The following is an 18,601-nucleotide window of genomic DNA, read 5'->3' as shown; positions in this document are numbered from 1 at the left end:
ATTCTTGCAGGCAGAGTAGACAATGGGGAAGTCTGCTCATAATATAGTCAGCAACATTTTTATTGAAAAACTGTGAACACTGATATTTAGAAATCACAAGCTGTGAATTACAAAGAGGAAGAAAAGAAAAAACAGTTGCCCCAAACCTTCAACATATAACAGAATAAAATAAGAAACTCACATATATAGGGTACTTACTCTTTCAATCTCATGACATTTCTTAAGTGCTTCACCAAATTTATTCATTGCCTTATAAGCCTGGGCACATTCTGTCTGGAACCACATGCACTGCATTTCATTCAAATTCTCTACTGCTGATGTTCCTTCCTGTATAAAAATTACATGCATTCAAGACCATGTCTTACCAAATACACTATTTCACCATAGAATTTAAGAAGGAAAGTATGGTCTATTGACTTTAATTCTTTCAAAATCACTTTCTGTATTAACCATTTTCAGAATGAGGGAACAGTTATTATAAGAAATTGAAATTATATTTCTAATCACTGGGAAAAAAATGTACCTTTGTAAATAATCAAAAGATCTACATAACTGGGGTTGGAGAGTAACATAAGATACAGAACACTAGTACACAGCAGGTATTCAACTAGTATTAGTTCCTTTCACTCCTAAAAAATTTCATCTGAACACATCTCAATGTAAATCAGAGTTTAAAAACACACTGTACAATAAATAAATAAAAAACAAAAAAGCATTGCACAACCACCTAAAAAGAAAAATGTTTTATACTATTACTGATGTCAGTATTAGTATCAAAGGGAACTTAATAAAATCCTATTTTGATATTAAAAATATTAGAAAAAAATTTTGAAAAATAAGCAAGGTATACAAGTATAGAATGTTTATTCATAAGAACAGTAGCTGTACAAACCCTTGTAAACTTTGAGCACATTTCTTCAGCCTCTTTTATCAGATTGGCTTTTAGCATGTACTTTGCACACTTCGAATTGATAAATCTGTCTGCTGTGTCCAAGGCCTGGGCTTCATCCATCCACCTTGCAGCTTCTCTAATATTTCCAGCATGCTTATAGGGTAGAAAAGCAAAATAAACCAATCAGTATGCTAATTTTACTAGGCACATAATTAGTTACCTATTGACAGGTAACTAAAACACAAGTGAAAAAAAAGGTATTCTTCTGACTGATCTTAGAACCTTAACCAATATACATGCATACATTTTGATACTTTTCTGGCTACACAGAATATAGGCTCCCTGCTAGTAAAAACTTGCTTTATTGTTTACTGTTATACCTCATTGCTTACAACAGTGCCTGGCACATAATGAATACTCAACAACAATGGTTAAATTTAAGAATAAATAATAGTCAAAATCTTTAAGTCAGAACAATATAAAGGTCAAAAAACGCATCATGGTTGAGTATCAGAGAAATTCAGTTAACATACAAGAATACTTATTTAAAAAAATTATTCATCAACACTGAAAAGTAAAAGAAAAAAAAAAAAAAAAAGAAGAAAAAATAGGCAAAGGTGTGGCCAAATTTCTACCCTAAAAGAAACATGGACACATCACTGACTATTACTGGGCATTCCAAGATGCATTCTAATTCACATAACTAGTCCATTTGTCAAAGACACAAAACTAATGAGGATAATAACCTGGCTTTGAGAAGTGCTTTTAAAACATCACTTAATTTCATTATTTTTTGGTAAATAAATTGTGAGTTTACATTCTCTTCCCTAAGAGATTTTATTACTAATTTGTATTTGTATTAAGAACGAGAAGAGCCAATTTTATTTTAAGAGGATGCTAAAACATAGGACCGGAGATTCTCAAGAAGGACCAAGAAGTTAAGAAGACATGTAAAACTATAAAATTTTCAGTTTCATTTCAGATACTGATCATGATCATACTCAAATGTTAATAGAAACAAACATTTCACAGCAAATTAATAACGTTTGAGTATCTATACTCTTACAACTTAAAACCAACAAAATAATTAGATACGCGTATGTGTGAATGCATGAAAATACATAATATGAATAACCACATATCTGAATAACCATATACATGTATGTATATCTATGTGTATATATAGACATAAATAAAGTAGCATGACCATGACAAATCTAAAAGTAATCAGACTGAGGAATGCACTATATTCATTCCAGGTTTTACAAGCCATCAAATATATCATTTTTGTTATATCTTTTAGAATTTACAAACTATAGAAAAAATTCTTTCTAAGACACATTACCTTATAAAAAAAGGGGGGGGGGAGATTTTTACCTTATAGATTTTAGCTTTCACAAGAAAGAGTTCTATCAATGTAGGTGTACTTTCAATAGCGGTATTTATGTATTCCAAAGCAATCGATGGCTGACCAATTTTGTCATAATGTTGTGCCAAGTAGTACTGGACCCAAAGTAATGTAGTTGGTGGTTCCTCTTTTCCATCATCTTTAAAACGCGGGGGAGGTGGGTGGGAGAGGAAAGAAACCAAGATTAGTCATTAACGTATAGTAAGCGAGTACCCACCTCCAAATGGCTTTATCTTTGTTAATAAGGAAAAATACCTTGAACCATTTATTTACGTATCTAGCTATAAAACTATCCTTAAATTTGTAAGATCTTTCAAAGGGACCATGCTTTCTATTCTGTATGATTTCAGCCCCTAGCACAATGCCTTGAATTTAGTAAGAATTTTATATAATAAATATGGCAGATAAACAAGATAAAGATACAAAAAAAATTACCTAAAAAAAGAAACTAAAAGGAGTCAGGGGAGACAATCAGGGCTAGAACTATGAATGTGTATGGACTAGGAAGTTATTTATGAGAGATGGGAAAAAGGTATCAAAAGAAATTTTTCATTAATGTGAGGCTAAAAAAAACGGGCCTGACTGCTTAATATTTCTAGCTAATATACTAAACTCTACATAAGTATACCTGTGATGTGGTTGAGTTTTGGTGATTATGATATTTTCAATATATGTTAATATTATGCTGATATGCAACGATGCATGATTTAGGTTGAATAAAAACTATACCCAAAAGATGAGGTAAGAAAAAATGCTTACTCTACATTTTAGTTCGTAATTCAACTTCTATATACTCACAAGAAAATGTGTAAGTTAAATATACAACCCACACATTAAAAAATGCTTTTTTATTTCATACCAATATCTAAAATCTAAGAACTGTTATTGCTTTCAAAGAAAGCAACAGACTGCTTATTTTTATCCTAGTAAAAGCAGGATGGCTCAGTGGACAAACAATAGGAGTGGAACTCACCAACTCCCGATCTGATAGATCTGCAACTAAAGTGCTGCATATTCTTGGGCATGTCATTGAACCTCTTCCACATTTGTAAAATATGTAGGAAAATGCTGATAATCAAAGGAACATCATGATGATTAACCAATGAAACCATGGTAACGCCTTTTAAAAAGTATTATTAAAATTAATCTGAGACCTAGAAACAATAATCAACCCAATAGCAACAAGCATCCCAGGTCCTATACTGGGATTTCCCACTGTAAGAACCAGGGTTCCTTTGGAAAAACTATTGATTCCAGGTCTGCTATGGACAGTGTGCCAGATGAACTGGAATATCTTGTCACACTAAACTGCAAAAAAGCTATCAACTACTACCATGGTATGTGAAGGCTGGAACCATTTGAAACTGCAATGACTTAAAACATCAAGTATATTTAAACCCATGAATTCATCATACTTTTAAAATGTGCACTGGCATCTTTGAAGGATGCTACTAAATGAATTCATTATTTTGAAAACTGGGAAACAATAACAAAAAGTAGGAGAGGTAGGGGGGAAAAGCAGAATTCATCTTGGTTTTCCTACATAAACTCAAATACTAGATAAACAGGTAACAGATGAAGGGAAATTTCTCTTGTAAGATAATAGAAAATGAATGATAGAATATCACCAGTTTGTAATTCCTGACAATTGCTAACATACAAAATAAACACTAAATACTTCCTGATGGAAGAACATTCCACCACCCATGAAATAATCTTGTTCACCCTTTAAATTTAAAAGGAAATGGGTGCGTGGGTGGCTCAGTTAGTTAAGTCTCTGGCTTTGGCTCAGGTCATGAGCTCATGGCTTCTGAGTTCAAGCCCCCTTGGGGCTCTCTGCTCTGTCAGCAGAGAGCCTGTTTTGAATCCTCTGTCCTCCTCTCTCTCTGCACCCCCCACCGCTCTCTCACGAGCACGCTCTTTCTCAAATAAACATTAAAAAAAAAAAAGAAACTTGGGGCGCCTGGGTGGCTCAGTCGGTTGAACATCCAGCTTCGGCTCAGGTCATGATCTCACGGTTTGTGAGTTCGAGCCCCATGTTGGGTTCTGTGCTGACAGCTCAGAGCCTGGAGCCTGTTTCCGATTCTGTCTCCCTCTCTCTCTGCTCCTCCCCCGCTCGTGCTCTCTCTCTCTCTCTCTCTCTCAAAAATAAACATTAAAAAAAAATTTTTTTTTAACTTAAATAAAAGGAAACAAAAAACAACGAACCAAAAAAAATAAATAAAAGAAAGAAAAACATGACACACACACATCCCCCAAAAACCTGAATCTTGTTAAGCCTGTCTGTTAGAAGCTTTTGCAATGATAGAAATGTTCTGTATTTTCCCTGGGCAATATGGTAGTAGGCACTGGTTTTACATGGTACTGAGCAGCACCTGAAATGTGGCTACTGCAACTCAGGAACTGAATTTTTAATTTTACCAAATTAAAAAAATTTTAATAGTCAAGAACTATCATACTAGACAGTACAGCTCTATATCCAACTACCAATTTACAACAAATCCAGAGGACAGAGGAATAACATCTTAAGTAACACCATGGGAGTTCAGTCAGCAAAATATGGACTGTAGAAAAACCTGAGAAAATATCAAACTTGAAGTATAGATTTCATATGGATCCTCATTCAAACAAACTCCAAAACCAAAAAGGAAAAAAAAAATTTCCAACATAACTAGAAATGTAAGCATGGACTTTTTTGGTATTAAAAAAGTCTTAATGTTCAAGTGTGGTGACGATATTATGGTTATGATCATTAGAATGCTGAAATATTCATCCATAAAATGATGTGATGTTCAGGATTTGCTTCAGAATAACACGGGAATGCAGAGAGGGAAGAAGGTTAAGAATATAGATGAAATATGTTCTCCCACGAGTTAAAAGTTATTGAAACAGGGTGGCTAATAAATGATGAAGGATCATTATAGGACCAGGACTAGTTTTGTAGAAGTTTGAAATTTTACATTTTTTTCAGTAAGATAATTAACCAAATATTTTCACATAATGTGCAAATTAATGCATCTCTATCTTAAAAAGGAAAAAGTTTAAAATATTAAGCTTACTGTCTAAATTATGAATACTGACCTTCTGATTAAGAATTTCACAATACCTTAAAATTTTTAAGATGTTTGTAAAATATAAAAGCTGAGCACTTACCATTAGGATTAAATAACCGGCAGCTTTTTAAAGAGGTTTCATAACCTACTACTAATTCTTCTATGATCGCCACCTAGAGTACAAACACACAAGCACACTTTAATAAAATACCTAAGTGCAGTTACTATTCTTGTACAAAACATGTTATTTACTATTAAAGGGCTAAATCGACATTCCAAATTATGCACACACACCTATGTACACACCCTTTTACAAATCTCTTAACTTTTGGATAAAAATTTAAAAGCAAGTAAACTATACATTTTTGAAGGTGTTCTTTTTTTTAAGGTATTAAGATGTAACTTTCTAAAAACTTAATGGCAACTCCTTTCCCTGCTAGAAAATAATGCATCAAGCTGAGTTAGATATCAAGAAAAGGTTGGACAAAAAGAGGTAATATTGTAGATGACTTATCTTGGTTCATTTTCATCTCAATTCACATAAATAACACTCAAAATTAATATTTGCCCTTCAGGAATCAAGAATTAAAAACTACATGAAAAGAGAAATTCCAAAAGTTTATGATAGCATCAACTCTCAATTTTATAATCCAAGGGAAAGTATCAATAAAAGTGAAACATGGAACAATAGGTGAGATTCTGAAATCCAGGAGAATGAGTGGCTGTCCAGGTCTGGTTTCTCCTGAGTCATGACTATACCACTTGCTCCTGGCTTTGTAACAGATCTGTGAATACTTTTAATTTATTCATTCCCTCCTTCACTTAAGCCATCTATAATGGATTTCTGTTACTACAGAGGCTGTCCTAAGTGACCTCAATTTAACCGACTCAACAGATTAACACCAGCTCTCTCCATTACCTCAGAAAATTTTGAGGACTGAATGGTCACAGCTAGGTTATTCTGGTGTGCCTATGTTCTTCTGCTCCCACAAGGTGAGCTATATGCTAAGAGTTTTGTTCTCCCAAACCTGTTTGAATCAGTTGCATTATCATTATAGAATTTAATTCAATATTATGTAAATTTAAGAAATGAGAACAAAAGAAAAAACTGTTTCAAGCTGAATGGAAAGATTCAAGGATAAATTAGATACTTTTAACCAATTTAAAAGGTTTAAATGACACAACCATAAAGGGGAAAATCATCAAAATATATAGGCTTCTACAATTAAGACTGCTTCACAAGCATCAAGTTTTCACTCTAATGAAACTGAAGACAACAGACCACATGTTATTAATGTGATTTATGCAACTTTTTTTAAAAAGTAAAAGTCATCAAAAAAGCCCATACCTTGGGCCTCTCAATAAAAGACTGGAAAATACGGGCACCTTCCATGCTTTAAGATTAAAGTGTTTAAAAAAAAAAATTAAAGTGTTTATCATGTTTAATTTGTCCCATCTTTCTGATTCTTCAACTGTAACTGATTTCTTTTTATCCAACCAACATGTCTTGATGCCACTGTACTTGCAAGCAATATAATCTAAATTAAGATTAAAACATCCTCTTAACAAGCAATTTGAATATTATTATACATAGCTAAAAGAGTAAGTTAACTTACTGGGACAGCAAACTCTCCTGACAGATTTTTCTACCAAATAAAAAAGGAGAAAGACTACGAAGCTAAACCTTAGTTTAAAAAACCATTTCTGACTTTTACCATTAAGAGGGATTACAGAAAATACTGAAGAAATCACTACCTTACCAACTTTTCATACTTATGCTGACTCAAAGTATATAGCAGAAATAAAAGTCAAAATAAGCAAACAGTAAGTCACTTGACTAAGAAAGGATGAAAAGAGGCACAGGAGCATTTAAACTGGATAGGAAAACAGACACCAGATTAACAAAATGTGGACTATTGTCCACAGATAATCAAGAATCAACTATTCCAAATACTGAGCAAAGAAATGATAGTGAAAAGAAAATGGTATTTTGCTTTACCTTCTCTTTATCTTTGTATAATGACCTCAAAGTATTGAAGACTGGTGGACAACCCTTGCTGAAATTCATCCTTAGAAATTTATCCAAACATTCTTTAAACTTCTCACCTTGAAAGAAAAATATTCTGTTGACTTGCATTTACCCAGAGAACTCTAAAATGCATACTTTAATTTTAATATGCATACTCATGTATCTAAAACCAAAGAAATTGTAATTCCTAACATCATTTTCATTCCTTTGCAATTATTCTCACCAGATAAAAAGTTTAATGGCAGTCTTCTTGGCACCAGTCCCCTGGGGTATTTAGTCCAGGCCTCCTCATAAATTTTTAGTCGTTCTAACATATTAGCTGCAAATTAAAAAAAAATATTTTTATAGAAGATTTTAACTGGTTATATTTTTTCTAGTAAATTATAAATTTCTCAAAGTATAAATTCTTACTAAGCAGAAAATTTGAAGGTGAAAAGAAAATTATTTATAATCTAACCACCTAAATATACCGAAAATAATTTTAGACTATTTCTATTATTTTCATATTTTAAATCCCTATAATCATCTAAAATATAGTTTTCTTTATCCTGTTCTGCTTTAGGTACCTTTCAAAATCTGAGGACTTCTTTACTTTAGTTCTGAGAAAGGCTTGATTATCGTGTTTCCATGGCTTCTCCACTATTCTCTTCAGGTTCTCCTTTATTTTGGAATTTTGGGATCTATCCCCTAATCTTCCATTTCTCCATATTTCTTTTTTTTTTTTAAGATTTTTCTTTCTTTTTTTAAGTAGGCTCCATGCCCAAAGCAGGGCTTGAACTCACAACCCTGAGATGAAGAGTCAGATGCTCCACTGACAGTCAGCCAGGAGCCCCTCTATATTTCTTTCACTCCGAGAGCTCTCCTCTGTTCAAATCTTCCAGTTCACTAATTTCTCCTCAGCTGTGGCCTCTCTTCCATTCAATCTACTAAGATTTTTTATGTCAATTCCCTCTTTTCATCTTAGATTCTTCCATTACTACCTTGTGCTGGCATGAATGATAACCATTCCTGTGATGGTTTTCCAGAGTAGTACAATATTCTTTGTTATAAGGTTCCTTGCATGTATCAATGTATCAGTAATGACTCACTACCGGTCTTAAGGGAAACGGCCTCAAATCAGATTATCTTGGCTAAAGACCCCATTTGTAGAGGACATGTTTCTAGGCTTATCGTCACAAGTGGGTCCCATTCGGGAGAGGCTGATGGGGGTGTTGTGGGGAGAGTCTCTGGATCCAAGTTCATTTTTAATGATGGAAATTTAGTCCCTCTTCCCACACAGGAAACAGTGCCACTCTTTCAGCATGGCTACATTCATGTGCCCTTGGGAGGCCATGGTGCTGTGACCACAGAAGTTATGCATGCTTCTTCTTCCCTTTAGGGTGACATCTCTAAGTAAGGAGATGTTTCTGTCAGTAGAAATTTCCCTTTCAATTTCTTGATGCTGCCATGCCATGTGTGAATTTTTAAGTTGTTTCTGAATTTTTCTCAACTACTTCTATAAATCTGTAGAAGAGAGGTTTCAGAAAATGCTCAGTCTGCCATATTAAGTCAAAGTCTGCAACTGTAATTTTGTATTTAAATTCTGAATCAATTCGTAACCACTATTTTTCTAGTTATGCTTTTCAATGAGTTAATATTTATCAACAAAGGAAGCAATTAAAACAAAAAGGAAGTTTTAGGGGCGCCTGAGTGGCTCAGTCGGTTGAGTGACTTTGGCTCAGGTCATGATCTCACGCTTCATGGGTTCCAGTCCCATGTTGAGCTTTGTGCCAACAGTGTGGAGGATGCTTCGGATTCTCTGTCTCCCTCTCTCTCTCTGCTCTTTCCCTGCTTGTGCTCTCTCTCCCTCAAAAATAAATAAACGTCACAAAAAAAATTTTTTTTAAAGAAAAAGAAAAGGAAGTTTTTTTGAACAATAGTACCTGGTTTGAGTGCCTTTTCCAGGCCCTTGTAATAGGCCCAGTTTTCAGGATTTCTCTCCTGTAATCCTCTATAAACATCGGCTGCATCTTCCAAACGACCTAACTGCAACAGAAGTTCCCCTGATGAAAAACAAATTAAATCAACTAAATGTCTTCGGATTATAACTTTAATCTTCCCTTAAACTTTCTCTTAAAACCTCCTCAATGCTGGGAAATGGATTTGGTGTCCTAAGTTTCCAATTCCTTCAACAAGACTACCATGTTATTTTGTCTCTTTTTCTGAAGTTCATATTTAGAAATGCCATTCTGTCCACATCCTCAATTTATTCAGGTATTCGTCTAACTCCAAGCTACTTCCCCAAATTCACTGAACACAATCACCAAGACACCATCTACTACTTAATTATTCCTGACATTATACAATTTCAACATCTGAACTCATTAGTTCAAACCAAAACTCTAACCTTATGCTCCCTAATCAATTATAAAAGGATTCTGCTCTATCAGCCCAGTCATGGCCACATTCAAAACCCGCTTTTTTTTCATCTCCTCCAACTACCAGACAGGGTACCTATCCCGCTCTAAGCTGAACGGTCTTGTCGGGTTTAGTCTTGCCTCACTAATCCTAGCCTTCAATCTTAAAGAAAAGCCATTCCTTTTTCTTTAGACCTTTCAATGACTCATAGACTCATTGCTTGTTTTCTCTGGGCTGCATAGCAATCTCATCCCTAAATGACACTAGCAGCCCCAAGTATCAAAATCAGTCTCAAAACTAAGGCTCCCTTATTTACCAATTAAGTCCTGGATCATCCCAAATGTTTGTTTGCTGCACACCTTCTCACAAAAGGAAGCAGGTCATTAGATGAAGGGACACAGCACTGGTTTCACTAGAAATCTATGAACCCTGAAATTCTTATCATTAATGGGCTTCCATCCACCAAAGGTTATTATTTTCAAATCACAACTTCACCCTTGCATTCTCTGCTCTCATCAGACAATAAAAATGAACACTTACTCAGTGTTCACTGTGTGCCAGTGACTTAAATGTTTCACATGAATTGGATAATACAATTCTCAAAACTCTATGAAATAGGTTAGTATTATTTTCACTATTTTAAAGCAGAAAGAAGTAAATTTGCTTATGGTCTTTCAGATAGTTAATTGTTGGAATCAGGATTTGAATCCAAGTAATTTGGCTAAAAGAGCCCATATTCTTTACATCTGTATCAGTGGCTCTCAGCCAAGGGCACTTCTGCCACCCAGAAGACGTTTGGTAATATCTGCAGATATTTTTTGGTTACCACAATAAGTGGTGCTACTGGTATTCTGGTAAGTAGAAGCTAGGGATGCTGCTAAACTTTCTGCAACATACAGGATGTTGGTCTCGCTACAGTGCCAAGGTTGACAACTGCTCTACACTAACCAAAAACCTACTTCACTAAGAACAAAAAAAAAAAAAATCCTGCAACTTTTCTTCCCTACACAATACCCATCCAACCTTTCCTTTCCTTAATTTTCTCCCACTTTTTCTTTGCACAGGAACTGGTGGTGTAAGAATTAACAAGGAGACTTTCTGCATAACTATGCCCACTCATCCAATGCAGGAAGTTCCCAAATTATCCAGACCACTAACACAATGTTTTTGTTACTGGAATTTCCAAAAATTAATGTTCTACTCTCGGTTCCTTTCTATTCTTTTTATATACCCTGTCCCCAACATTTGACTCACTGTAAGTGTTCAATACATACTTTCCTGGAATGAAATAATGGCTGTTTCCTATTTCACTTAGGAAAATGGAAACAATTAGAACTTCCAAATGTCCACTATATCTGTATACCTACTTCCCTACATACTCTGTCTTTTCTTGTTACTGTGAACTATTCATGTTGTTATCTAAAGCTAATCCTTCAGTTTACCCACTAGATCGCTCCTCTCTGCTGTATCAAATATTCTGCCTCTACGGGATTATTCTCCAGTGAGCACAAGCACATGCTATTAAAACAAACAAACAAACAAACAAACACTTCCTTTGATCCTGTATTCCATTTCATCTAGCACCACCCCACTTTTGTTCCCCTAGAAAACAAAACTCCTTTTATGAGTCATCAATGCATGCTATCTTTAATTTCTTGACTTCCAATGTCATTTAATTCTACTTGATTTGTGTGGGGTTTTACCACTCTCCTTCCAAATGTTCAGAGAGTGCTTTTGTTAAAATCACCAATGACTTCCAAATTCCTAAAATCCATTGATCAATTCCGAGTCCTCATCTAACTTGATCTGTCAGTCATTCTTTCTCGCTAATACAGTTATCAAAAGGATCAAAATTAAATAATGTACTTAAGAGTATTTTGAAAACTATCCTGTATTTCAATGATGAAACAAAAGGCCAAGCCTTGCACTTACTTGGTCATATAGCTAGTTAGAAGCCAACGAAGGAACCCAAACTAGTTTTTTCCAATTTTGTGATCTTTCCAAAAATCAGAAATCCCCTCTTTTTATAACTAATAGATGGCTAAGGGATGATCAACTCAAATGAAAGATGGCTGTCCTGGATCTGTAGTTCACAAATGAGCTCCAGCAACCTTAGACTTCCATTTTTTCTTGCCAATAGCATTATCCTCTGTTGAAAGTTCATCTGGCAAATAACGGTTATATCTACTATACACAAAAGTATCACTTTTTTAGTGTTCAACTTCAAAAGGAGCCAAAGGAATGTGAAAACAGCACACATCAAGGGCAAAGTGACATTTCAGATGGTAATTCTTAGAAAAGTACTTCTATTTTCAGTTACTTGTTATTCTTTCATTTTCCATAATCTTCCTCAACTTTTAAAACTCTGAGACTCCTTTTGCTCAGCCCTCTAATAAAAGGCAGCATTGGAGATCTTTACTTGGGGATTCCCCCCTCCAATCACAATCCACACACATAAAGTCAAACCTCTGGTTTCAATTCATACTCTATGTCCAGAAAGACATTCAGATAAACCATGAAGACTCCGTGACTGCCCCATATGTACTTTAGTAAAGACTGACTTGCCAATAAATATTACAGTCAATAACACATTCAGTTTTGCTAATAAGCTGTTCCTAAGAAACTTATTCCTCTGTCTTACAAAATTAAGAAATTACCTGTGTTTTGAGCAAGAGCTATTAATATTTTCAAGTAAAAAACATTTTATTTAAAGAAAAATATTGAGCCATTTCATGTAATCACTGTTTTTCACAATTTTTTTTCCAATATCAATAATATCTACTGTTTAAATGTGTATTTTCCCACATTACAAATTACTCAAAGTTCATGAGTAAGACATAGATTTTCTATCAAAAAGTTGAATTATATGCAATTATCAGCAGCAACTAGATTTTTAGCCTTGCTCTTTGTTGTAATTAAATACTAGGATAAGTGTATTCTTTAAAAAAAAAAAAATACCTTTGGTTTCTTCTACAGCAAGTTTATCACAAATCTGCTTTTCATAGGTACAAAGATGTTCCAGGGCTTCTCTATATAGACCTGCTTCCCGAAGAACTTGGTTCTGATATAAAAGGAGTTCACTATATTCATAATCCACTTTATCAGGGGATGTCTATATATGGATATAAGCAATACTAACAGTAAGAATTTTGTTTGCATGTTAGAAAATTGTTTATACACTCAAAATACATATAAGAAGTCAAAGGATAATATCTGATTGCTAAAATTCATTTTTTAAAAATCACTAAATATCTGTCTAGAGAGCAACTAAGTAAATAGTGAAATATTAACTTACAACCCACTGAATAAAGAATCCCTAAGTCCTTATGTATAATAAAAAACAAAAACAAAAACAGGGGAGACAGGAAGGCACTTACTTAACAGTACAATGTCAAATATTTAATAAATCTAGAAAAAATAAGAGAATCACCACTTTGCAACTATCATAAAACAGTTGATTCAGGCAAGAATCAATGAATGTTATAACTACTGGTGAAAGTTTGATGAGGAACAGGCTATTTATAAAATCTCTAACTGTTTACTAAATACAAAGAGGAAAAAAAAATAATTTTTTATAGGTGGCAGACACCATCTTAATGAAGTAATTAAATGGAACAAACAGGGGCGCCTGGGTGGCTCTGGCGGTTAGGCATCCGACTTTGGCTCAGGTCATGATCTCGTGGTTTGTGGGTTCAAGCCCCGTGTTGAGCTCTGTGCTGACAGCTTAGAACGTGGAGCCTGCTTTGGATTCTGTGTCTCCCTCTCTCTCTGCCCTTCTGCCCCCACTCACATTCTCTCTCTCCTTCAAAAATAAATAAACATTAAAAAAAAACAAACATTAAAAAAATAAGAATAAATAAATGGAATAAATAGACATTATGCGCCTCTCAATGTGATGAACTGAGAAGGGCTAAACATCACTTCTGTGGTTTCCTGCCAAAAATGCTTAAATATAAACTATAATGAGGAAACATCAAACAAATCCAAGTTGATAGACATTCTACAAAAGCACCTGCTCTACTTCTTCAAAAATATCAAGGTCATGAAATACAAAGAAAGTCTTCAAAACTTCCAGATTAAATCAGACTAAAGAGAAATGACAACTAAGTGATTCGAGTAACGGGGAGAGAAAATCTTAGGATCTAAAAAGGACAATTAATATATTTTGAATATGGGCTGTGGATTAGATAATAATAGTCTATGTTAAATTTCCTAATTTTTTGGAAATCTATATAGTAGTATGTATACAGTTGGTAACTATAGACTTATTCTTAGGAAATATCACAGTGACGGATTTATGAGTAAAGATCATGGTGTCTGCATTACTCTCAAATGTTTCAGGAAAAAAATTTCAATAGTTACGTAAATATAGAGATTGTAAACGTGTCAAATATTAACAATCAGATAATGTGAGTGAACTCCCATATGGAGTTCTTTGTACTATTGTTGTAACTTTTCTGTAACTTTGAAACTATTTCAAAATAAAAAGTCAGCAAGTCTATGTACACTTCTTTTTATAATTAGAATCAGACCCAGTTTACTAGGTTTGGCTTCTGGTTGTTACCTGTTGAGTTTTCCTAAATTCTTCTAAAATCTTTGCTGCCATTTCATAATCTTCTAATAAATGGTAAGCAATAGCATAACCAATCCATGATGCTCTCTGTGCAGGACGCAGCTGAAGTAACTGATATCTCGTTTCCTTTAAGGGGGAAAAGAAACACCACTTTTTCTTAAGTTTACACTGAAAACGAATTCTTCTTAAAAGGTCATATTAATTTACCCGACAATGCAGAGCAATTTGCAACACAATACTGGAAATAATCATGGAAAATAGCTTTAGACATCCATATTGTGTAGCTTTATAGCTGTAAAAAATTATTTGGTAAGCGGTACAATGAAGCCTCCAAGACAATCTTGTAACTTTTAAAAGTCAAGACCAGATATGTTTTATTATTTCCTGAATTACTTTAAAAGAAAGGGACAGAATGGAAAAGCTAGTACAAAAGAAAAACTTTTTAAAAACTACAGGCCCCACCTACTGAGATCCACAGAAAACAACTGAGCAGGTACTACAAAGACTAAACAGATCTGAATTAATAGACTGATTTAAGGGTTAAAATATAGGTACAAAGACAGAATACTCCTCTCAATGAAGGTAGAAGAAACAAATAAATACACTTTCCAGACAAATGTGAGAACTAAAGGTTGTAGTTACATGTTAATAGGAGACAAAGGCATTGCCTACTTGAGGAACATCAATGTTAATTTTCACTGAATTAACTCCATTCTACACAGTAATCCAACTCTGCCTCAGAGTAAAATAATTTATTGTAAAAATCTGGTTAGTCCAGTCAGAACATATACACGATCACTACTGGGAGGAGATGGGTAAGACTCAATTAAATTGTTTAAGAACAGAAAATTTTGTTTTCAGGAAGTACTCAAAAGTTTTAAATATTTTAACACCACTTTCCCCTTAGAAGAAAAAAAAATTCCTACGTTACTTACCCTGTAACCCTCAAGATCTCTCATTTGAATCTGTAGTAAAGAAAGGTCCCTTAAGATTTGAAGATTGTCTTTATCCCATTTTAATGCATTTCTGTAACACTTAATAGCTTCATCATATTTCTTGTCTGACCTCTGGAGAAGGCCATAAACATGCCAACCTAAAGGATTTAGTTAAGGATACATCCTACAAGTCAAGAAGTAATATTACTCCAATAATATTCCTCAAGAAACTCAGAAAACTATGGCTATTTATAAAATTACAAGCTTTAAAAACAGGAGAGAATATAAAGATAGTAGTTTAATAGAATGGAAAACAACATAGCTTTTTGAGCCAGAGGAAACATTGGCTGTGATCTTGAACAAGTTATTTAGTCTCGTTATGTTTCTTCAATTATAAAATGTAAATAGAAAGTCTATACAGCATAGTTTTGCAACTAAATGGAAAAGACTGGTACAAAATAAACGCTCAATATACGCTAGGGATTATCTTTATTTTTAAAAGAAAAAAGAGGAAATGGGTATACACATAATTATTTTACATCTTGTATATTTTCTTTAGCTAACAAGATCCTTAGTATAGAATGCTTAGTGGAGTACAAAGTTCCTAAAAGTCAACACATAGAAGATAAAAGCCACATATAAGTTAAAATTCATTTAGCAAGTAATTATTAAAATATCTTAATAAGTAGGGTGTGGGTGACCGAAATAGACTGTCTCCTGCATTCAAAACATGTAAAGTCTAGCGGCGCCTGGGTGATTCAGTCAGTTAAGCATCTGACTCTTGATTTCGGCTCGGGTCACTATCTCACAGTTTGTGGGTTTGAGCCCTGCATCAGCCTCTGTGCGCAAACAGTGCAGAACCTGCTTCAGAGCTTCCATCCACCTCTCTCTCTGCCCCTTCCCCACTTGCTCTCACTTGCTCTCTCTCAAATAAACATTAAAAAAAAAAAAAAGAATAAATTTTAAAAATTTAAAGTCTAATAAGGGCACAGATAAGTAAACTGAGTTACAATAGGTTGTAAAAAAATTGCCATAAAAGGGGGAAAATACATAAATAATTCCATTCCCCTCACACAGGTCTTTTTCACTTTAGATTTTGATTACTGCAGTCACCCATCCTACCTTCAGTCTCTCTGTTTTTATTCTCTATCAGAGTAACCTTTCTAAAAGCCATATAATCAAAAGAGAAGAATTCACTTCCCTTTCCAGAAACTTGTAATGTTTCCCTCCCAAATGAAATTCAAATTTTTCAATCGAACAACTTTAATGCCAGGGATCCTCAACAGAGTCAGTAAAATACATAATGTCTAGGATGGCACAAGTAACTGAAAATACATATTTAATATCATAAATTTTATTTGCAAAATCCTTGCTTTCATAATATAAATGACAAAGTAAAGCTTAACACAATCTTCTCAGTTGGTTGGAACATGTTTTTAAAAGCCTAAGACACACCCCTTCATAATCTGGCCCCTATTACCTATTATTTCAGGACTTGATCACCTCTCTTAAGCATTATAGCAATCTCTTAACTGCCTCTAAACCTCACCCCCTAAAAATTTATACCTAAGGAGTTTAACGTTATTAAAAATTTAAAGAAACGTATGGCTGTCAAGAGGAACACAAATAAGGGGCACGTGGGTGGCTCAGCTGGTTAAGTGTCCAACTCCTGATACTGGCTCAGGTAGTGATCTCATGGTAGGTAGTGAGATCAAGGCCTAGGTCGATCAAACCTGCTTGGGATTCTCTCTCTCTCCCTTGCTCTCTGCCCCTCCTTTCCTTGCTTTCTCTCAAAATAAATAAACTTAAAAAAAAAAAAAAAAAAAAAGAGGAACACAAATAAATCATAAGTAAATACATACAGAACACTATGTAATCATTAAAAATGATGAAAAGATATCTACGACAGTTATTAACCAATCCTTTGATTACCCTTTGAGTTTCTGCTTACTCCTGCTTTACTCGATTACTGATTTTTTTTTTTTTTGGGGGGGGGACAGAGAGAGACAGAGCATGAACGGGGAGGGGCATAGAGAGAGGGAGACACAGAATCGGAAACAGGCTCCAGGCTCCGAGCCATCAGCCCAGAGCCCGACGCGGGGCTCGAACTCACAGACCGCGAGATCGTGACCTGGCTGAAGTCGGACGCTTAACCGACTGCGCCACCCAGGCGCCCCGATTACTGATTATTTTTGAACAAGTTGTAATGCTTTATGTAATACTCGAACATGTTTCTGTATATGCTGCTAATAAGTTCCTTTCTTCACTGGACTATAAATTCCTTGAGCAAAATCTCTATCTTTTCTTCATCTGTAGTATGCCAGAGGCCTAGTAACACTTGAGATTTTGCTAAGTGTCTCAGCACTTAAAATTATGTCAGCTTATAAAGAGATAAAGAAATATCTATTAAAAAACTATTTTAAAAAAGAGCAACCCACAGTTTTTTCTCTATCTTCTATCAGACATTTGTACTTGCTCCTAACTTCACACTTCTCTTAAATGTACCTGGTATAGTATCTTAGCATTATCAGGAACTATGTTAAACATAGAATATATCTCATCATGAAATCTTTACAACACCACAATGAGGTAGGTATGGTTATCCTCATTTTACACAAGAGAATATCCTCATTTTACACAAAAGAAAACTAAGCCCTAAGATCACAGAAAGAAACTGAGGTGAAATTCAAATCCAAGAGAAGCATACTCCAAAGCCTGTGCTATTAATCAGTATACTACAGTGCCTTTATTTTCTCTAAATTTATTATGATGATAAAATCTGCAGGGTACTTCTTTATTTGTAGGTGTGGGAAGAGCTTTCATAAAAACAGTCTCCCCTTATCTGTGGGGGATACGTTTTAAGAACCCCAGTAAATGCCTAAAACAACAGATAGTACTGAAACCTACCTATACTATGTTTTTGCCTATACACAAATACCTACAATAAAGCTTAATTTACAAATTAGGCATGGTAAGAGATTAACAACAGTAACTAATAACAAAATAGAACAGAGCTAAAACAATATACCATAACAAAAGTTATGTGAGTGTGGTCTCTCTTGCAAATATTTTACTGTACCATACTTACCCTTTATCTTGTGATGTAAGATGATAAAATGCCTACATGAGATGAAGTGAGGTGAATAACGTAGGCATTGTGATGCCATTACTGACCTGATAGTGCATGAGAATGATAGTGTGCTTCCAGACCACAGCTGACCTCGGGTAACTGAAACTGCAGAAAGGAAAAATGACCATGGCGGGGGGGGGGGGGGGGGGCGGCGGCAGCACTATAGTATTTTAAAAGGCAAGTC

The 18,601-nt window shown here is 34.6% G+C and overlaps 1 protein-coding gene across 2 annotated transcripts in view; it reads right to left on the bottom strand.

The window, feature by feature from the left end:
• The window catches only part of NAA15 (N-alpha-acetyltransferase 15, NatA auxiliary subunit), an 84,020-nt gene that overhangs the window by 28,537 nt on the left and 36,882 nt on the right, over positions 1-18,601 (bottom strand). For both annotated transcript variants that reach the window (XM_049632165.1, XM_049632164.1), the window contains exons 4-13: positions 15,288-15,445; positions 14,344-14,478; positions 12,738-12,891; positions 9,305-9,424; positions 7,606-7,701; positions 7,353-7,459; positions 5,454-5,526; positions 2,270-2,439; positions 893-1,045; positions 199-327 (exon numbers count right to left, since the gene is read on the bottom strand). In XM_049632165.1, coding sequence (XP_049488122.1) covers positions 199-327; positions 893-1,045; positions 2,270-2,439; positions 5,454-5,526; positions 7,353-7,459; positions 7,606-7,701; positions 9,305-9,424; positions 12,738-12,891; positions 14,344-14,478; positions 15,288-15,445 — 1,295 coding nt within the window. The remainder of the gene's footprint in view (positions 1-198; positions 328-892; positions 1,046-2,269; positions 2,440-5,453; positions 5,527-7,352; positions 7,460-7,605; positions 7,702-9,304; positions 9,425-12,737; positions 12,892-14,343; positions 14,479-15,287; positions 15,446-18,601) is intronic.

The sequence above is a fragment of the Panthera uncia genome, chromosome B1, assembly GCF_023721935.1.
Source record: "Panthera uncia isolate 11264 chromosome B1, Puncia_PCG_1.0, whole genome shotgun sequence".
Lineage (NCBI taxonomy): Eukaryota > Metazoa > Chordata > Mammalia > Carnivora > Felidae > Panthera > Panthera uncia.
Note: the sequence above shows the minus strand (reverse complement) of the source record. Positions and strands in the feature narration are given on the sequence as shown.